The following is an 18516-nucleotide window of genomic DNA, read 5'->3' as shown; positions in this document are numbered from 1 at the left end:
CTTGCCAGCATTGAAGCAACTCTTTGAGAACAGACAGAAGGATGTTGACTTCCACAAGCATATGATCAGATGAACCAATTGGAGCAGAGAAGAGCAGGAGACATTTGTGGGGAAGTTTGTCATCCACCAAGTCCAGGATGGAGGATTTACCAGTGGGAGAAATCCAGGTGGGAAAGTTGAGAGATTGAGTCGGTCTCATGGAGTCACAGAAGTCATTTGCTGAAGTGCCATGGCTGATGAGAAAAGTACGAGCAACCAACCCATTGGAATGGTGACAATTGAAATCACCACATATGAGGAAGAGAGAGTTGGGATGATAGTTAGAAGTTGGTCCATGTTATCTGAAAAAGGGATGTAGATGGAGTTGTCATTGTTTGGAGGACGGTACAACACACAGACACAAACACGAGGTGGGAGTGGAGGGGAAGTCAGAGCCAAAGGTATTCCTGAGGGTTGGGGGGGTGTAAAATCAGTTCATGGACAGTGTGGAATTGAGTTATTGATGTAAGGTGCAACTCCACCACCAGAGCGAGTTTCAGGCCTGTAAAATTGGAAAAGACAATAGTCAGGAAGCGACACAAAGGAGTCAGGGACATCCTGTGGTATGAAAGATTCTGTTAAACAGATTATGTCCAGTTTGTCATCAGTGGCCTGGATTGAGAGATATGTGAGGTTGGAATGGAGGACTCAGATGTATGAAGGTCCATACAGTGAGGGACAGGGGAGGAGATATGTTTGCTGCAGGATGGGAGAGAAGATTGGAGGGGTGGGACGACGGGGAAGCTGAAAGGGTTTGGACGAGGGGGAAGCTGAGAGGGAGCGGGACGATGGGGAAGCCAGAGGAGTGGGACGAGGGGAAAGCTGAGAGGGAGCGGGACGATGGGGAAGCCAGAGAGGGAAGCTTTGAGGGGGTGGGGTGAGGAGGATGCAGAAAGAGGGGACATGAAGTCGAGGGATATGCTGAAGAGGGGAACACATAAAAGGGGTTGGGTTGGAAAGACACAGGCTTGTGGGAGATTGGGGGGGGGGGGTAGGGTACTGACACGGATGGGTTTAATGACACTAAAATAACGTGAAGATGATTTGATTGTTGCCTGCAGACAAGACAACCTCTGCAAACCAAACTCAAGATTCCCAAATTTAACATTCTGAGATAAAGATCATGGGATTGGTGGAAAGAATCCCTGTTGAAGGCATGGAGAAAGGTCTTACTGGAAGAGTGGGAGGAGGGTTGATGGACCAATTGCTGAGGTGAGAGACAGATTTACAAAACATACCTTGTGAAGAAGAAGAGGGAGTATTATTCATGATGAAGAACAACACATGGGGTACTCATGATGGAGAAATAAGGAAGGTGAAGCATTTTAATGCATTAGAAAAAGCTTTTAAAGGAAACATTTCCTTCAATGAAGATTTAGTTTGGAGATGTTGAGAAAAGGGAGAGGTAAAGAAAGGTACAGGAATAACAAGTATAAGGCAGAATGAGATCGTGTTTTGGAATGAAAAAAGAACTTTTTATCTGTTGACAAGAGCTTCTCCTTGTTGTTGTTGTTGTTGTTATTATTATTATTAGAGCTGTTGTCGATTTTTGAAATGGGCACTCTTTGGTCAGATATCTGCCAGACCACAGTCACATCTGTTGCTTCACTCCACCCACGATGGCACCAAGACAAAATGAAAAGGCCACCATCTTGTTTTACTGGTTGGGCCTAACACATTAGGCCTGTAGGTCTCTGCCGATTATACACTGTCTGGGTTTGTTGTGTCAGATTTCCATTGGCTTTGTTTGGGTAAAGTGTTAATGATGATGAGGGACCCCAAAAAAATCTAACCATATGTTGAAAAATAGGAACTGTCCTGAAGCTCACCTGGATCAGGATCAACAGTCACTCAACCCCCCCGCAGACCCTCATAGACCTTGAATAACGAGTGCAGATTTTGATGTGGTCAATACACCTTCATTAGGCATCAGGCATGAAGCTTGTGGCCAAGTTTCATGAAAAACTTGTGTTATGTTCAAGCGATAATGACTGAAGAGCTTAAATGGACGGACTCACTCTCTCACCTACGGCACTGCTCGATCGCATAAGCTCATGTGACTAAAGTCCAGGTGAGCTATTAAAAATTATTCGTCAGGTTTAATCAAGCCCGTAAGCACCTACCTAAAAAAAATAGTATTACATAATTTTTGAACGGTCCCATAAAGGGGTTAAACAATCTGTGACCGTGTGACAAATCAGCTCATTCTGATATAATTGCAACGAATCAACGCTTTTAAGAGCATTTCCCAATTGGCCAGTAACGGGATTTTTAAAGCCAATTCACGCACTTAATGGCGAAGTCCCGAACCTCAAATGACTACGTATAGGTTTTTATGAACAAAAGGTTTGTTACAACAGCGAGAGCCGGACGGACGGAGACGCACACGATGAAACTGATGTAACAGATATAAAGATAAATCCCTTATCTTAGCTTACAAGTTAAGGTTATACCTTCAAATAAAATTGCTCCGCGAGGTAATGATTTGTAGCTTACCTGGAAAATAGTTCCATGGAGGTGATGTGATGACACGTCCTCAGTCAATCCATCCGTCCTTCCACAAACACTTGCAATTTCTCTGAAACTACACACACGATTTCGATGAAACTTGACCAAACCTTAATAACCCGGTATGTACTAAAATTTGTTCATGGCATTAAAAACAAGGAAAAAAAATCGAAGTCTGAGGGGGGTCTACGGAGGAAGTTGATGGTGGGGTTGTGTCCCCTCCCGAAAATGTGAATTTGATTTCTTCCCCTAAACTACACACACAATTATGATGAAACTTCACAATGAAACAATTATGATGAAACACACCCCCCTCATGAAACCCCTAAGACACTTTTTCTAATGACATGAATAAACGTTGGTACATACCGGGTGATGAAGGTTGTGGTCGAGTTTCATCAAAATTGCAAGTGTAATTTCTGGGAAGAAAGCAAATACCTCTTTTTTTGGGGGGGGGGGGGTCAAATTATTTATGACTTGTGTCATAAATACATATGACACAAGTCTCTGCTGGGAAAGGGGAAGAGAGGGTTCCATTGATATTAACACATTGGTAGTTGGTATATAAGGGTCTGTTTTTGCACCCTTCTTGAGAAAGGGAGTGAAAACAACCTCAGGCAAGTGAGGTTTCCATGTTAACAAAGCAAGCTGGTTGACTGCAACAGCCTCTCCATGAGATTCAGTGTATCTACAACTCAAGTTCCAAACACCCAGCCTCTCCACATTCACAGATATCCAAAAACGTGCATTCACCACAATATAGTTGTTGTTTGGTAAATAAACAAAAAAAATTATCCAATTTTGGTTAAAAAGTTTTAAAACTTTGACAAAATAAACTAGACCAAGTATGCACACCATGATAATGCAAGCACAGGAACTCACAGTATAGCTCAGAGGGAGTGCACTCACATTTGAACTGTCTAATCTGGGTTCGATACCTGATCAGATGATGAGCTCTCATGCTGGTGCTTCATGGAGGTAGAAAGTGCCATCGAGAAGTATGCCCTCCTTCCAAGGGGGCGTTAAATGGGAATGTTTTGTTTTCCAGCATTCCTGAGGCATTTCGTTTTCTTCACCCACGTGCTGTTTTACCTATCGAAGGATCTGGTGTCAGTGATTACGGAGCCAGCTGATCAAATTCATCATTGAATCCGAGTCAAATACACATCTGCTAAAAAAAATTAGTACATACCAAAACTGGGTGAATTCATTTCAAATTTAATTACAGTTGGGTGCTGCCATGACCCAGATTTCAACTTGTAAGGACAATTACCTCTCAAATGTACTTGGTGTCTGCAGAAGGTAATGCTGCTACATCCAGCCAGCAAACAGCAATGCAAGAAGGAACCGATTACTATGTTGCAATTACCGAGTTATCATCAGCTCGAAAAGAAAGTCCATCACTATGTTACTGCATAATAATTTTCAAAGCCACAAATGACACAACACTGCCGAATTACCGATGAAATGTAGAGAACCATGCTAACAGAAGGCCTGCCATGCACGCACTACCTACGCCACCAAAGGTGGACGGAGGTTATGTTTTCATCCCTGTCTGTCTGTCTGACAGCAGGATATGTAAAAACGTTATGGACGAATTTGGACAAAATTTGGCGGACAGGTTGGGTGTGTGACAAGGATGAATGGATTTGATTTTGGTAAAGATCTGAATCTGGATCCGAGAGTTTTTAAAAAGTGATTATTTAACATTGAGAGATGGGGTTAAAAACGATATATTGCATGATATCTCAAAAAGTTGTGGACAGGTCGAGTGCATGCCAGGGACAAATTGATTCGATTTTGGGGAAGATCCGGAGACGAGAACTCTTTTTTATTTTTTAACACATCACCGAGGGTGGGACGCCCAATCTTTGATGAAAGGAGGGAAACCACGGAGTAATCTTCCAGGATCAGATTGCGGGAGAGTGTGTCGGAGTGGTGCTAAGGCATCATCCACCAGACGGCGGTTTCCTTGGGTTAACCTGAGGCGGTCCCTTTGGGTAGGTGCCTGGAATGTCCTATCCCTAAGAGAGGATGATCACCTGTCTCTGTTATCATCTGAGCTCAAGCATTTGGACATCGGGATTGCAGCTCTCTCTGAGGTTCGGAGACCGGAATGTGTCGAGATCAAGGCAGGTGGTAACACCTACGATTGATCTGGTCGCTCAAATGGTTACCATGCCCAAATAGTTGCTGTAGCTGTGTCCAATAAGCTGACCCCAATGATAATTGAGGTAACACTGGTCAATGAGCGTATTATGAGACTAAGGATTCGTCACTCCTTCTTGGGTGTCATTTCCGTGGTCTCTGTATATGATCTGACTGAGGCGAGTGATCTCACCGTGAAGGACGCATTCCATGCCACGCCCAAGTCTGTGGTTGATCAGTGCCCCAGGCGATTTACACTTCTAGTCTTGGGGGATTTCAATGCATCTGTTGGAACTGATAGGGATGGTTATGAGATGTGTGTTGGTGAGGGGGTCGAGCATCTGTGAGGGAGTTGAGCATCACCTGTGGTCAAGTGATTCTCATCCTGCTTACAGGGGAATTCACACATTGCATTTCTCCAAGCCCATCCCTTGGTGTACTGCAGTTAGAGCAGAGCGTGATGGGATCTTGACGCAGGAGTCTGAATTGAAGGCCCACTGGGCCGGTTACTTTGAGCGGTTGTACCAGACTGATCCACCAGCTGTCGAGGTGGATGTCAGGGGTGTAACTATCCATATTTCTGACCCTCCAATCAACTGTGATCCACCTTTGTTTGTGGAAACACAGGCTGCGGTGAACCGGTTGAAATGGGGTAAAGCTCTTGGGATTTGTGGCATCCATGCTGAACTTCTCAAGGCTGGTGGAAATGCTGTACTCATGTCATTGCATGCAGTTCTGTGCTCTGCCTGGAACACAGGCATGATACAAACTGACTGGAAGAGGAGCCTTGTTATCCCTCTCTGGAAAGGGAAGGGTGATCGCCAAGACCAAAACTACCGAGGGTGACGCTGCTCTCAGTGCTGGGCAAGGTCTTTGCTCAGATAATTCTTGATAGGGTTCGCCACCAGAGCACCAACGTCCAGAGCAGTCAGGCTTTACACCAAAGAGGTCAACAATTGACTGTATCCTTGCTCTTCAGGTCCTCACTGAACGCAGTCGAGAGTTTCGGCAGAGGCTGCTTGCAGCCTATGTTGATCTCTGTGAAGCGTTTGATTCAGTGAATCGGGATGCCCTCTGGAAGATTTTGGGTATTCATAGGGTGACATCAAAACTGATCGATGTGATGTCTGAACTATACTCTGGCACTGAGAGATGTGGTGGTACCATCTCTGACTTATTTCCAGTTGTTACTGGAGTTCACTAAGGGTGTGTACTGGCCCCCACACTTTTCAGCACTTGTATGGACTGGATTATGGGGAGGATATCAGAGAGATCAAGTTGCGGTGCATCGTTTGGGAATGTCAAGATCGCTGACCTTGATTTCGCAGATGATGCAGTCATCTTTGCGGAGACTCTGGATATCCTTTTGGGGGACCTCGAGGTGCTGAAGGAGGAGTGGGAGCCGCTGCACTGGATTTACGGGTTTCCTGGGTCAAAACTAAGATCCAGGCTTTCAATGATATATTGAATGCTGCTGTCCTGTCTGTATCTGTTTGTGGTGATGATGTTGAGGTCACGGAGAGATTCACTTACCTTGGTAGTAATATTCATGTCTCTGCTGGCTGTGAGCCAGAGGTCAACAGACGTCTGGGTCGGGCCTGGGGAGTCATGGATTCACTGGATCATGGGGCATGGCGCAGCCGATACCTGTGCAGGACAAAAGTCCGAGTCTTCAGGTCCTTGTTGTTTCCGGTCATGCTCTCGGGATGTGAGACTTGGACTCTGACCAGGGATCTGAGATGGAGACTTAATTCCTTCGGTACCAGGTCTCTTCAGAGAATCCTTGGCTATTGTTGGTCGGACTGTGTGTCCAACGATCGCTTGCTGAGAGAGTCTAAAATGAGATTTGTTACCTGCATAATCACTGGGCGTCAGCTGCGGCTGAAGGGACATGTGGCTCATTTTCCTGACGCTGGTCCTGCTCACCAGATTATCTCAGCGAGGGAGCCTCGTGAGTGTAGGAGGCCAATGGGCCGACCACGTGCCTCGTGGTTGCATCAGATTGATCAACATCTCGAGGAGATGGGGATGGGCCAGACATCTGCCTGCCAGACGGAGGCCCTTGGAGTACCGGTGGAAAGTGGACGCAGCGACACGTTGCTCACGCAGCATGCTCCCTTTCCTGACCTGACCTGAGGGTGGATGGAGGTTATGTTTTCACCCCTATCTGGGAGCAGGATATCTCAAGAAGTTAAGGATGGATTTGGACAAAAATTAGTGGCCTGGTTGCATGTGTGAGAAGGACGAATTGATTAGATTTTTGGTGAAGATCCGAATCTGGATATGAGAATTAAAAAAAAAATGATTCTTCACCATTGATAGGACCAAAAACTATATATAGCACGATATTTGAAGAAGTTATGGTCACATTCAGACGAAACTTGGTGGACAGTTGGGGTGTGTGACAAGGAGGAATTCATTTGATTTTGGAAGATGCAGATCCGGATCCAGATTCTCGAATCTTGAATTGAATCTTCACCGTTGATTTGAACAAAATGATATACTTTAGTGTATATATATATAACATGATATTTCAAAAAGTTGACGTATTTTGACAAAACTTGATGGACGAGTTGGGTATGTGACAAGAACAAGCTTATTAGGTTTTGGTTAACGTCCGGACCTATTAATCGGATGCAAAACGTAAACCGTTCAGCCTGGCAAAGGTATGCGCTCTACCAACTGCAGTTCTAATTACAGATAGGTTTGTGTTCTGTCCTGTCCTGCCAGCTTCACTTGAAATTGTCATGGATCGCTTGATATGCTTTTAGCAAATCCACTCACTCCAGCATCACAACAAAAATCAGCGCCTTATCAAACTCCATCAAGTCAAGTGCAATGCTATCTCATGTCTTTATCAACATGTGTGTGCATCATTTGGGTTAGAGCTCATCCACAAGCCTTGGTTCAAATAAAAAGAAAACAATCAAAAAATAATCCCAAAACTTGTCATTCCTCTGTTATGCTTTTTCTTACAACGGAATACTGGTCTCAGTTAAGACACGTGCCAGTCTGCGGTGGCGGAAAAGATAAACGATTCACTTCATCAACTATATAAGTTAATCAGTATGCTTACTGTCGTGAAGAACAAAATGTGAGATAAACGTTTTGACCATTAAACCTTTATAAGAGCAAGATAAAATTCATCTTCTTTACTCAGATGAAGGGCTGATGCTTGTAACGTCAGCCACACCTCGTTTCCCAATACAGTAAATACTCTTACCAACTTTTAGTTGATAAAATCCATGGTTTACCCTCTTTCTTATACGTGGTGTGGACTCGCCAACCACATCGTTTTGATTTCACCTTGGTACTTCACATCATCCTGCGTATTTCTGACCTCTTAGTCATTTTGTCAAAACAAAAAGTAAGACGCATCTAAGAAACCATGGATGCAGGGAAAAGACACAAGAACTAATGCAAGACAGGAAAAAAGGAAAAGGTCAAATGCAGTTCAAAAAGGTTAATAAAGAGATACAGAATGAATGTAACAATGCAAAAGAAGTGTGGCATGATGAACGCTGCAAAAGAGAAAGAAGCAGTAGATGGACAGTACTGCAGTACAAGTCAAGATGAGTGTATTTTAAAGTGTTGGAAAACTTGTTGGAAAAATAGTAGTAAACAAACTATATATTGGTGTGTTGGCAGGAATACGCAGAGGGTTTGTTTGAAGATGAAGAACACAATGAAGAGAAGCCAATCGTTTAAACTCAAATACGACCAAAGATCTTGAGGAGCAAGGTAAAGCCAACACCCCACTCTTAAAGAAAGAAAAGCACGAGGAAATGATAGGATTACAACAAAAATGTTGAAATAAATGGGCGATGAAGGACTAGAAGTATTAATATGATGTAATTATATATGTGGCACTGCGTATATACCGGAAGACTAAGATGATCTCAGGAAACAGAGGAAGGCAAATTAAGAAGATGGACAAACAAGGTGATGTAATGGATGAGGTGTTCCATAAGAGTCGATGCTACACGATGGATGACTGGTCACTGCAACATTACATTTATATGGTGTGTGTGACCTGAAAGTCATCATAATTATTAAATGATCTATTTGCTTCTTAAGTTAGTTTATATCTACACTATATCTACACTACTTGGTATGGAAATGTAAAAAAAAAAAAAAAAAAAAAAAAATTGCCTTTGTAGACATGGTATTTACAAGGTCTGTGCAAATGTTCAACAGATCATGTGCACTGATGTTACCAGATATCACCAAAGCTCCATGACATCTGGTCTTCACATCCTCGGTTTATTAAATACATATTAAAAAACATGTAATCTTTTCACAATTGATCAAAGTTAAAAAGATGGCATGAAAGAGCCAAATGAGCTTTGGAAGAATGCCAGGAACACACGCACGCACGCACGCACGCACGCACGCGCACACACGCACACGAAGGATGGGTAAGATTACAAAGAACAGACAGTGAAAGAATAATAAACACAAAGTTTATTATTCTTTATTTACAGACTTTTATTAATAAATGTTTCAATTGTGTCAAATGATGGCCAGGTTTACATGTGGGTAAAAAGGAGGAGGTAGAGATGGAGGTGAGTGAGATGCACATGATTAAGGTTAAGAGCCTAGTCGGTGAGAGTGAAGTCAAAAGGGGAGAACATCTTTCGAAAAGCCGCAGCCTGCCTCTCCTCCGTATCACGGCCATCTTGACAGGCCCTCCAGTCGCTTCGCTCAGGTACATTAAGCAGGCATTTATGAGCCAGCACCTCCCTGCAGAGATGGGAAAGATTGAAAATTCTGCAACTATACATAACAGTTCAACCTAAAAACAATGACATGTACACAAGGCAAGGTTAATAACAGCCAAAGGATGGACATTATTGACCATACAATTTTATACCTTCCAAAGTGCAGGGGAAACTTATTGTGAATCCGATGCAGAAGTTTCTGACCACTGTCAAGCTCGACATAAAAATATGGAGCACCCATGGGAACAACCTGCAGGATATTGAATCGTCCACAAAAGACAAAAAGGAACAGATTACGCAAAAAATATATTAACTTTTGTCCCCTGCAACCTCCGACAACGTCGGTGACAGGGGACATTAAAATGAGCTCTGTCTGACCGACCAATCATCTGTCCATGTACTTTTGTGTACGTGATATTTCAAAAACCGTTGAACATTTAGCTTTCATATTTGAGATATCTATTCCTCGTGACATTATCTCAACCTGATTGGATCATGGCTGTGATTGGCTGAATTGTTGCCATGGGAACCATCTTGGTAACTTGGCTTGTGCACGCGATATTTCCAAAACGTTCCAAGATTTAGCCTTCAGAATTTCACAGATATATTCTTCATACCACCCAAAAGGTGGGGGACCCAGATTATCTGCTCTTTCTTAAGACATTTTGCTGGAGAACACAAGTATAATATTGCAATGTCAATCGAAAAAAAGGGGAGGGAGTGGGGGAGCTCACAAGTCACGTATACGTGTCCAAAAAAAAAAAAAACACACCAATACATTTTCTCAAGCAAATGTTGAGAGGTATGCAAACCACCATGGGAAAGAAGGTGAAGCAATGTTTCAGGTGCAAGCCTGTCTTCAAACCAGGAGGGCTCAATGCTGAAAGTCGCTTCACCTTTCCCATGGTGAATAGCTATCTCTCTCAACATCTGATTGAGAAAAGTTGCTCTTATTTTTCCGGTAATTGTATTCATTAAAAAAAAAAGATTGGTTTCTCCATCATGTAAAAGGAAACAGGATACTATATTTTGAATCTGTACTGTCAGGTTCATCAGGCAAGAAAGCCTCGTAATAATAAGTATCGAGTCAATTGTCAGTTCATCCGTAAGCTACATGTTTGCCCCAGAAGCCACGTTTTAGCATATCTCCCCTTCCTTTTGGATTTATAAACTTCCTGTTGCAAAATAAATTCATAAACAAAGACGAATCGATTCAATTTTAGTGAAGATCTGAATCTGAATCCAGATCTGAGAATTTTTTCAGTGATTCTTCACCATTGAGAGATGGAGCCAAAAATGATACATAGCACGATATCTCAAAAAGTTGTGTGTGGGTCAGACAAAACCAGGAAGATGACTTGGGTAGGTGACAGTAACAAGCCGATTCGATTTTGGTTCAGGTCCAGATCCAGATCCAGATCTGGCCTATCGGTGCAATCCAAAACATAAATTGTTCAGCCTGGCGAGGGTATGCGCTCCTCAAAGTGCTTTTCTAGTCGTAAATGAATTAGCCTATGGGGACACTTTCTTTCCCCACCATTGGGATAGTTAAGAACAATTGACATCACTGCACTACATAAAAAAGGTGCAAAGACCGATAACCTCAACTACAAACCTATCAGCTTACTTATGATCACATCAGCAAGGTCATGGAATCCAACATCGCAGTTTAAATGAAATCCTTCCTTTTCTCCAACAACCTTATCTCAGATCACCAATTTGGTTTCAGACCAGGTCACTCCACCTTGGACATGCTGCTTATACTCACCCAACAATTGTGGAGGCCTTCAACATCAGACATGAGATCCATCTCTCTGGACATATGTCATCCTTTTGATACAGTCTGGCATCCTGCCTTACTCTCCAAACTCAAAGCCTGGTGTTGGCTTAATGGTGAAGGTGGTTGGCTTAAGATCTCAGGCTTTTGAGTTTGAGTGCCTGACTCAGCCTGTCATCCTTCTGAGGTTGGCAAAATGAGTACCAGTGTACTGGGAATTGAGGGAACTGCATCAGTGGCACAGCCGCACCCCCAGAAAATGAGGCAACCAGCAGCCACAGGCTACACGTGATCGCAAGCAAGCTCCAAACTCTCTGCCTCTGGCATCCAGAGTCAACTCCAAACATGGCTCACTGGCTTCCTCTACTCTCGTAGCCAACGTGTCACTCAATGGAATCCTTTCATCTCCTCTCCCTGTCAAAGCTGGTGTGCCCCAAGGCAGTGTTCTGGGCCCGGTACTATTCCTGATCTTCATAAATTATCTGACTCACTGGAAAATCTTCTTTATCTATTTGCTGATAACGCCACTCTCTGCTGTGACATCCCTCATCCTTCAGCCAGGCAGGCTGCAGTCTCTTCCCTCCCTTCAGACCTTGAAAAAAAAAATCATAAACTGGTAAAACACTCGGATACAATTATATACCTATCTTCTTCAAGAGGGTCTTTTGATCCTGACAAATCTCACATTTTCTCGCTCCACAAGGACCGTCTTGCAAACCCTCCTATCTACTTTTTTAACAATCCTCTTCAGGAAGATCAATCATTCAAACTCCTGGGTCTTACGATCAGCCATGATCTTTCTTGGGCAAACCACATTTCAAAGTTGGCCTCCAAAGCCAGACGCTGACTGGGCATCCTCTGTTGTACAAAGTCTTTCGTGAGCACACCTGAGCTGCCATCCACCGACAAGGCCTTCATCTGAAGCTTGATGGAGTCGTGCCTTCCCTCTTGGCTGGCTCCTTGTCTGACATCTTGCTCACTTTGAAGCCTTGGAAACCAAGGCCTTCAAGATTATTGGAATCTCCCGCGATGAAGCCGAGTTTATGGGCTTATCACTTCGCAATCGTAGACAAGTCGGTGGTCTGTTTTCTACCACATCCTTTCTGGTCTTGCACCCTCTGCCCTCTCCGTGCTTTGTCACCCCTGCCCACATTTCTGCAGGGCATACGCGGTCCACCAGCAACCCTCTTCTGGTGAAACTACCTAAATCCGGGATCATTGGTCACCTCCACTCATTCGTTCTTTTTCCCCACCTGTGAAACAAACTTCCACATTTTCTCCAATCTCATTCTTCCCTCCAGATCTTCAAGACAGCTGTTCACTACAATCTCATCGCATTTCCAATACAAAACCATGATCTTTTCTATCCTTGTTAACCCCACCCAAAACCATCCTCCTTCATATTTTCCAGTTTTCCCTCCTTGGAGTTTCCTTCTGTCTCCATCTTGTCCACCCCTTGCATCCTCTGTGTTCATCTTGTCCACCCCATGCGTGCATGTTTTGCGTCTTGTTTTTGACCGTTACGTTCTGATCTGCTCGGTGTACTAGCTCTTCCACGAGCCTCAACTCTGTACACAAAAAAAATTTCAGAAACAAAAGTGTGGGAAAAACTCGACACAGTCATATTGCTTTAAACTCTCTGGTATTTTGGATGGGGTCACACGTTGTTGAGGCATAAGAACCGCAAACGTGACAACATGAAGAATGCAAATGCTGAAAAATTGATTAAATGGACTGTTTCTTACAAAAATGAACATATTAGCGTTCTAAACTGCAAGACAAACTTCGTCCATAATGCATAAAACGTTTTTGGAGCTTTCTTCAAAATTACAAAAGCTCTCAGATCTCTTGTTCATCACAATTGTCGATCTCGAGCAAAAAGAAACAATCAGCCAAATACTCATTTGGCAATGGCACTTTGATCCTTCAAAACATGTACATTTTAATCGTGAGGAACACAAGGTTAACATACAGAATATACATATGGTACTGAAAAAAGTAAAGCTCACCTGAGAAAGGTCAGAGCTCTCAGGAATTTCTTGCAAATCAAAGCCTCTGAACTTGGCATCTTTCTCAAAGGCTTCCTTTATATCCTCAGTGGAGCAGTGACTTGGAACACCCACCACCTGAGGAGTGCAAGGAGATAGAGGAGGAAGATGCGTGCGGGTGAGAGTGGAGGCAAGTGTGCGAAGGTTGACAAAATGCATGGGTCATGATTTTTGTACACGGGCATCAAGGATTCGAGAAGCTTAAATTTTGTCATGGGTTTTATGGTGGTTGTGACCTGCAACTGCAGGTGTACGGAACGGTAGTTTCTCTCAAACATGATGGCTCTAGCTCCACGAGACTCGTGGAAGAGTTTGAGTGAGCGGATAAACTTTTGAGCCTCAGCCAATGCTGGGGGAGGAAGAGTTGGGGAAGAGGGGTGGTGGGAAATAGGGGACAGAAGCATATGCTCTGGAGTAAGAGGTCCTTTGGCCAGTGCCATGTACATCTGAGGGTGGACAGGAGAAAAGAGAGAGGGGGGGAGGGGGGCGACAAAAAAAATGAGGTTGTAAGTTGTATGTGGTGGAAGCTGCCGAAAGGGCTGAAGGGGTTAGGAACTGTTGAAACAGCAAAGTGCAAAATTTTACAGAGGTTATGATTTTGGAATGAGATGGAAATATAGAACAATTTTAATGGAATAGAGGTGTGCAAGAGTCAAAATCTCGGAAATAAAAATTGCATGGGCTGTGGTATTTTTTCTTATCAAAGACTCACATGTTCAGCAATGCTCACCACCAGGTGTTTCTCTACATTTGGTGAGGCCAAGCAAAACCAGCAGGAATCAGGAGTTACTGCTGGGATTATAGAAAACAAAGGGGGAGGTGATGTGTTTAAATCGACATCTTTTGGATGGATTATTGTAATTCTAGATAATTTGGTCTGTTCGAAATAATTCTCAGTCAAGTACAAGATAGACGTAATATAGCACAAAATAAAAGCATCAGGCGAGACACTTCCAATGTATAGTCTATGAGCATGACCAACAGCAGCTTGATGTTGGTGCAACAGACTATCCTTGTTGGCAGTGCATTCGAATGATAATAATGTGAACAGCAAACAGCAGATTGTCCCCCATCCATCCATCGGACCATACTCTGTGCAGAGCATTGGTGCTGCCGAAGCAGTCTCCTTGGCTATTGGACACAATCCTGGATGGGTCGCCACTCCGACACAGGATACCAGCAAGCTGGCACTCATTTTTGCCGACCTCGGAAGGATGGCAGGCAGAGTCAACCCCACCTGGTATTAATTCACCAGCCGAGTGGGATTTGAACTCAGGATCCTAGGATCCCAAGCCCACCACCCGAACCATTAAGCCAACACCAGGCACAGATTTTCCTCCAATGAGAAGCTCAATTTTATTCTGCCAATGGCAGTTGGTCTCGTTATATTGTACCAGCATGGCATTTAAGTTGGTTTTGTAGGTGTGGCGATCACGTATTACGAGATGGTCAGGATGCGACTCAGCGAGACCTTTTTCATTCCTTGGCATCCCATTGAAAGGGTTTCTCAACTGCACTGTAGTCAAGTGCCATGGTCACTGAAGCAATCAAAATTTTTGACTAAAATTGCAATAAGACCACAACATATACGTGATAAAAATCACAGAAGGGCTTTCAACTAGTGCTGTTAAAAGTCCAAACAATATGGTTGCAATTATAATTGCCTAGCTTTGTGTATTTTTGTGGAGTAGGCAGTATCCCACACAGTACAGTATTATACAGCCAATAAAAGCATTTTTTTTTTTAATGTAGAGAGGTTCAGGGATGGTATGCCAAAAAAGTATGCAAACAAGGTAGGGATAGTCACAATAAATTATCATGTGGAACCATCCCGACATCTTTCTTTGACTAGTGGTTGCTCCCTGTCCATACCTGCATCCATTTACAATGACAGTATATGTTGATTGGTTCCATGTATGAATTTGACCAGTGAAATATTAAACAGGACGTACGTACACGTGTACACGCACGCATAGATGCATGCACACACACACCAAGGAAGTTTTGTTCACATACGACCTAATGATCCCATCGAGCGTCAATATAGAAAACAAAGCATTGCGACTGGATATAGTACTGAGGTACTGCACAAAACCGAAAAGAAAGCATTAGTGGGGCAACTTTACATAGCAATTGTGCATTTTGTGAGGAAAGCACCAAATTTGGCACACGAGTAGCCGATCATATTATGAACAGATTTGGATATAGGGCCATCTCAAAATTTTTGATGGCAGTGGAAAATGGCTGCCACAGCCATCAGCGGCTGAAATTGAGATGGCCCAATATCCAAATCTGTTCATAATATGATAGGCAACTAGTGTGCCAAATTTGGTGCTTTCCTCACAAAATGTACAATTGTTATGCTATATTTAGTTAAGTTTCCCCACTACATTGCAAATTGAGGTATCGGTTCCCAGTGCTTTTGAGCTAAACAACGCAGAAATCAAGAAAATGACCAAGTTCTCAGATCTCAAAAATGAAGCGAAAAGATCCTGGAAGCTGAAGAGCGCCAAATTATACCAGTGATCATTGGAGCAACGGGAATGATTAAAAAGAACCTTACATAGATTTTAAAAACCATCCCTGGGAATATTCAGGTCAGGTCAGGTATGGGAGCATGCGCCAGAGCAGCGCGTCACTGCGTTCACTTTCCGCCGGTACTCCAGGGGCCTCCGTCTGGCCATCCCCCAGGCAGATTCCTGGCCCATCCCCATCTCCTTGAAATGCTGATCAACCTGCCACAACCACGAGGCACGTGGTCGGCCCTTTGGACTCCTCCACTCAGGAGACTCCCTCGTTGAGAGAATCTGGTGAGCAGGATCAGCATCAGGAAATCGAGCCACATGTCCAGACAGCCGCAGCTGACGCTCACGGACAATGCAGGTACAAATCTCATTTGAGTCTCTCTCAGCAACTGCTTGTTGGACACAAAGTCGACCAGCGATAGCGAAGGATTCTCTGAAGAGACCTGGAAGCAAAGGAATTAAGTCTCCGTCTCAGATCCTTGGTCAGAGTCCAAGTCTCAGGCCAGGTCAGGTATGGGAGCATGTGCCAGAACAGCACGTCGCTGCGTCCACTTTCCGCCGGTACTTCAGGGGCCTCCGTCTGGCCATCCCCCAGGCAGATGCCAGGCCCATCCCCATCTCCTTGAGATGATGGTCAACCTGTTGCAACCATGAGGCACGTGGTCGACCCACTGGCCTCCTCCACTCATGAGACTCCCTCGCTGAGAGAATCTGGTGAGCAGGATCAGAGTCAGGAAAACGAGCCACATGTCCATACAGCCGCAACTGACGCTCACGGACTATGCAGGTAACAAATCTCATCCGAGTCTCTCTCAGCAACCGCTCGTTGGACACAAAATCCGACCAGCGATAGCCAAGGATTCTCCGAAGAGACCTGGTACCAAAGGAATTAAGTCTCCGTCTCAGATCCTTGGTCAGTGTCCAAGTCTCGCACCCATAGAGCAAGACTGGAAGTACCAAGGACCTGAAGACTCGGACTTTCGTCCTCCCGCACAGGTACCGGCAGCGCCACACCCCATGATCCAGTGAATCCATGACTCCCCAGGCCCGACCCAGACGTCTATTGACCTCTGACTCGCAGCCAGCAGAGACATGAATATCACTGCCAAGGTAAGTGAATCTCTCCACGACCTCAACATCCTCACCACAAACAGACACAGACAGGACAGCAGCATCCAAGATGTCACCGAAAGCCTGGATCTTAGTTTTGACCCAAGAAACCCGTAATCCAAACGGCTCAGACTCCTCATTCGGCACCTCGAGGGCCCCCAAGAGGATGTCTAAAGTCTCCGCAAAGATGACTGCATCATCTGCAAAGTCAAGGTCCGAGATCTTGACATTCCCAAATGACGCACCGCAACTTGATCTCTCCGACATCCTCTCTAAAATCCAGTCCATACAAGTGCTGAAAAGTGTGGGGGCAAGTACACATCCCTGACGAACTCCAGTAACAACTGGAAATAAGTCAGAGATGGTACCACCACACTTCACAGCACTCTCAGTACCAGAGTAGAGTTCAGACATCAGATCGATCAGTTTTGGTGGAACCCCACGAAGACCAAGAATCCTCCAGAGGACATCCCGATTCACTGAATCGAACGCTTTACAGAGATCAACATAGGCTGCAAGCAGCCCCTGCCGAAACTATCGTCTGCGTTCGGTGAGGACACGAAGTGCAAGGATACGGACAATCGTTGACCTCTTTGGTGTAAAGCCTGACTGCTCTGGATGCTGGTGCTCAAGCAGATGGTGGCGAACCCTATCGAGAATTATCTGAGCAAAGACCTTGCCCGGCACTGAGAGCAGCGTCACCCCTCGGTAGTTGTTGCAGTCCTGGCGATCACCCTTCCCTTTCCAGAGAGGGACAACAAGGCCCCTCTTCCAGTCAGTTGGGATGATGCCTGTGTTCCAGGTAGAGCACAAAACTGCATGCAACGACACGAGTGCAGCATTTCCACCAGCCTTGAGAAGTTCGGCATGGATGCCACAGATCCCTGGAGCTTTGCTCCGTTTCAACTGGTTCACCGCAGCCCGTGTTTCCACAAGCGTAGGTGGACCACAGTTGATTCGAGGGTCAGCAACAGGGATTGTAACACCCTTGACGTCCAACTCGACAGTTGGGGGATCAGCCTGGTACAACCGCTCAAAGTAACCGGCCCAGCGGGCCTTCACTTCAGACACCTCTGTCAAGAGCCTACCACTCTCTGCTCGAACTGTAGTGCTCCGAGGGATGGGCTTGGATGAACGTAATGCGCGAATTCCCCTGTAAGCGGGACGAGAATCACCTGTCCACAGGTGATGCTCTACCCCCTCACAGATTCCTCGCACATAGGCCTCCTTGTCCACCCTCAGTGCACGTACAGTTTTACCCTTCAGCTCCCTGAACAGCTCAGCTCTGCCATTCAGCCTGGCCCTGCGACTGGTCAATGGTATCCAGTGTCCCTTGAGAGACAAAATTCTTCTTTGCCCTGCGGTGAGCTCCAAGGCATCCACCGGCAACATCAAGGACGGTGGTCTTGAAGGCGCTCCACAACTCTTCAGGACCCCCCAAAGCACCCAGACCCCCCAAGTGTCCACTCAGCCTGTTCGCAAACTCCTCAGCTACTCTCTCATCCCTGAGCTTGGCAACATCCAGCCTCGGGTGGGATGGTACCATTCTCCAGGATTTAAGGTGCAGCTTTAGAGTTGCTACAACAAGCCTGTGGTCAGTATTGAGGAACTGAGCACTCCGGTAGACCCTGCAGTTCTGG

At 44.9% G+C, this 18516-nt stretch overlaps 2 protein-coding genes across 5 annotated transcripts in view; both read right to left on the bottom strand.

Moving 5' to 3' along the window:
• Nucleotides 1-3667, bottom strand: part of LOC147031667 (caspase recruitment domain-containing protein 11-like) — a 224114-nt gene extending 220447 nt beyond the window's left edge. The window contains exons 1-2 of one of the 3 annotated variants that reach the window (XR_015050700.1): nucleotides 3486-3667; nucleotides 2536-2623 (exon numbers count right to left, since the gene is read on the bottom strand). The gene's annotated coding sequence lies outside the window, so the exon portion shown is untranslated. The remainder of the gene's footprint in view (nucleotides 1-2535; nucleotides 2624-3485) is intronic. The other 2 variants (XM_085852049.1, XM_085852066.1) reach the window with 2 other exon arrangements.
• A 5270-nt stretch (nucleotides 3668-8937) lies between these two features.
• The window catches only part of CWF19L1 (CWF19 like cell cycle control factor 1), a 39476-nt gene continuing 29897 nt past the window's right edge, over nucleotides 8938-18516 (bottom strand). The window contains exons 9-13 of one of the 2 annotated variants that reach the window (XM_085852195.1): nucleotides 13954-14033; nucleotides 13478-13687; nucleotides 13203-13319; nucleotides 9569-9666; nucleotides 8938-9438 (exon numbers count right to left, since the gene is read on the bottom strand). In XM_085852195.1, the coding sequence (XP_085708321.1) occupies nucleotides 9294-9438; nucleotides 9569-9666; nucleotides 13203-13319; nucleotides 13478-13687; nucleotides 13954-14033 (650 nt within the window). In that variant the 3' untranslated portion in view covers nucleotides 8938-9293. The remainder of the gene's footprint in view (nucleotides 9439-9568; nucleotides 9667-13202; nucleotides 13320-13477; nucleotides 13688-13953; nucleotides 14034-18516) is intronic. The other variant, XM_085852201.1, reaches the window with a different exon arrangement.

The sequence above is a fragment of the Eptatretus burgeri genome, chromosome 2, assembly GCF_056783735.1.
Source record: "Eptatretus burgeri isolate ZD-2024b chromosome 2, Ebu_testis_v1, whole genome shotgun sequence".
Taxonomy (NCBI): domain Eukaryota; kingdom Metazoa; phylum Chordata; class Myxini; order Myxiniformes; family Myxinidae; genus Eptatretus; species Eptatretus burgeri.
Note: the sequence above shows the minus strand (reverse complement) of the source record. Positions and strands in the feature narration are given on the sequence as shown.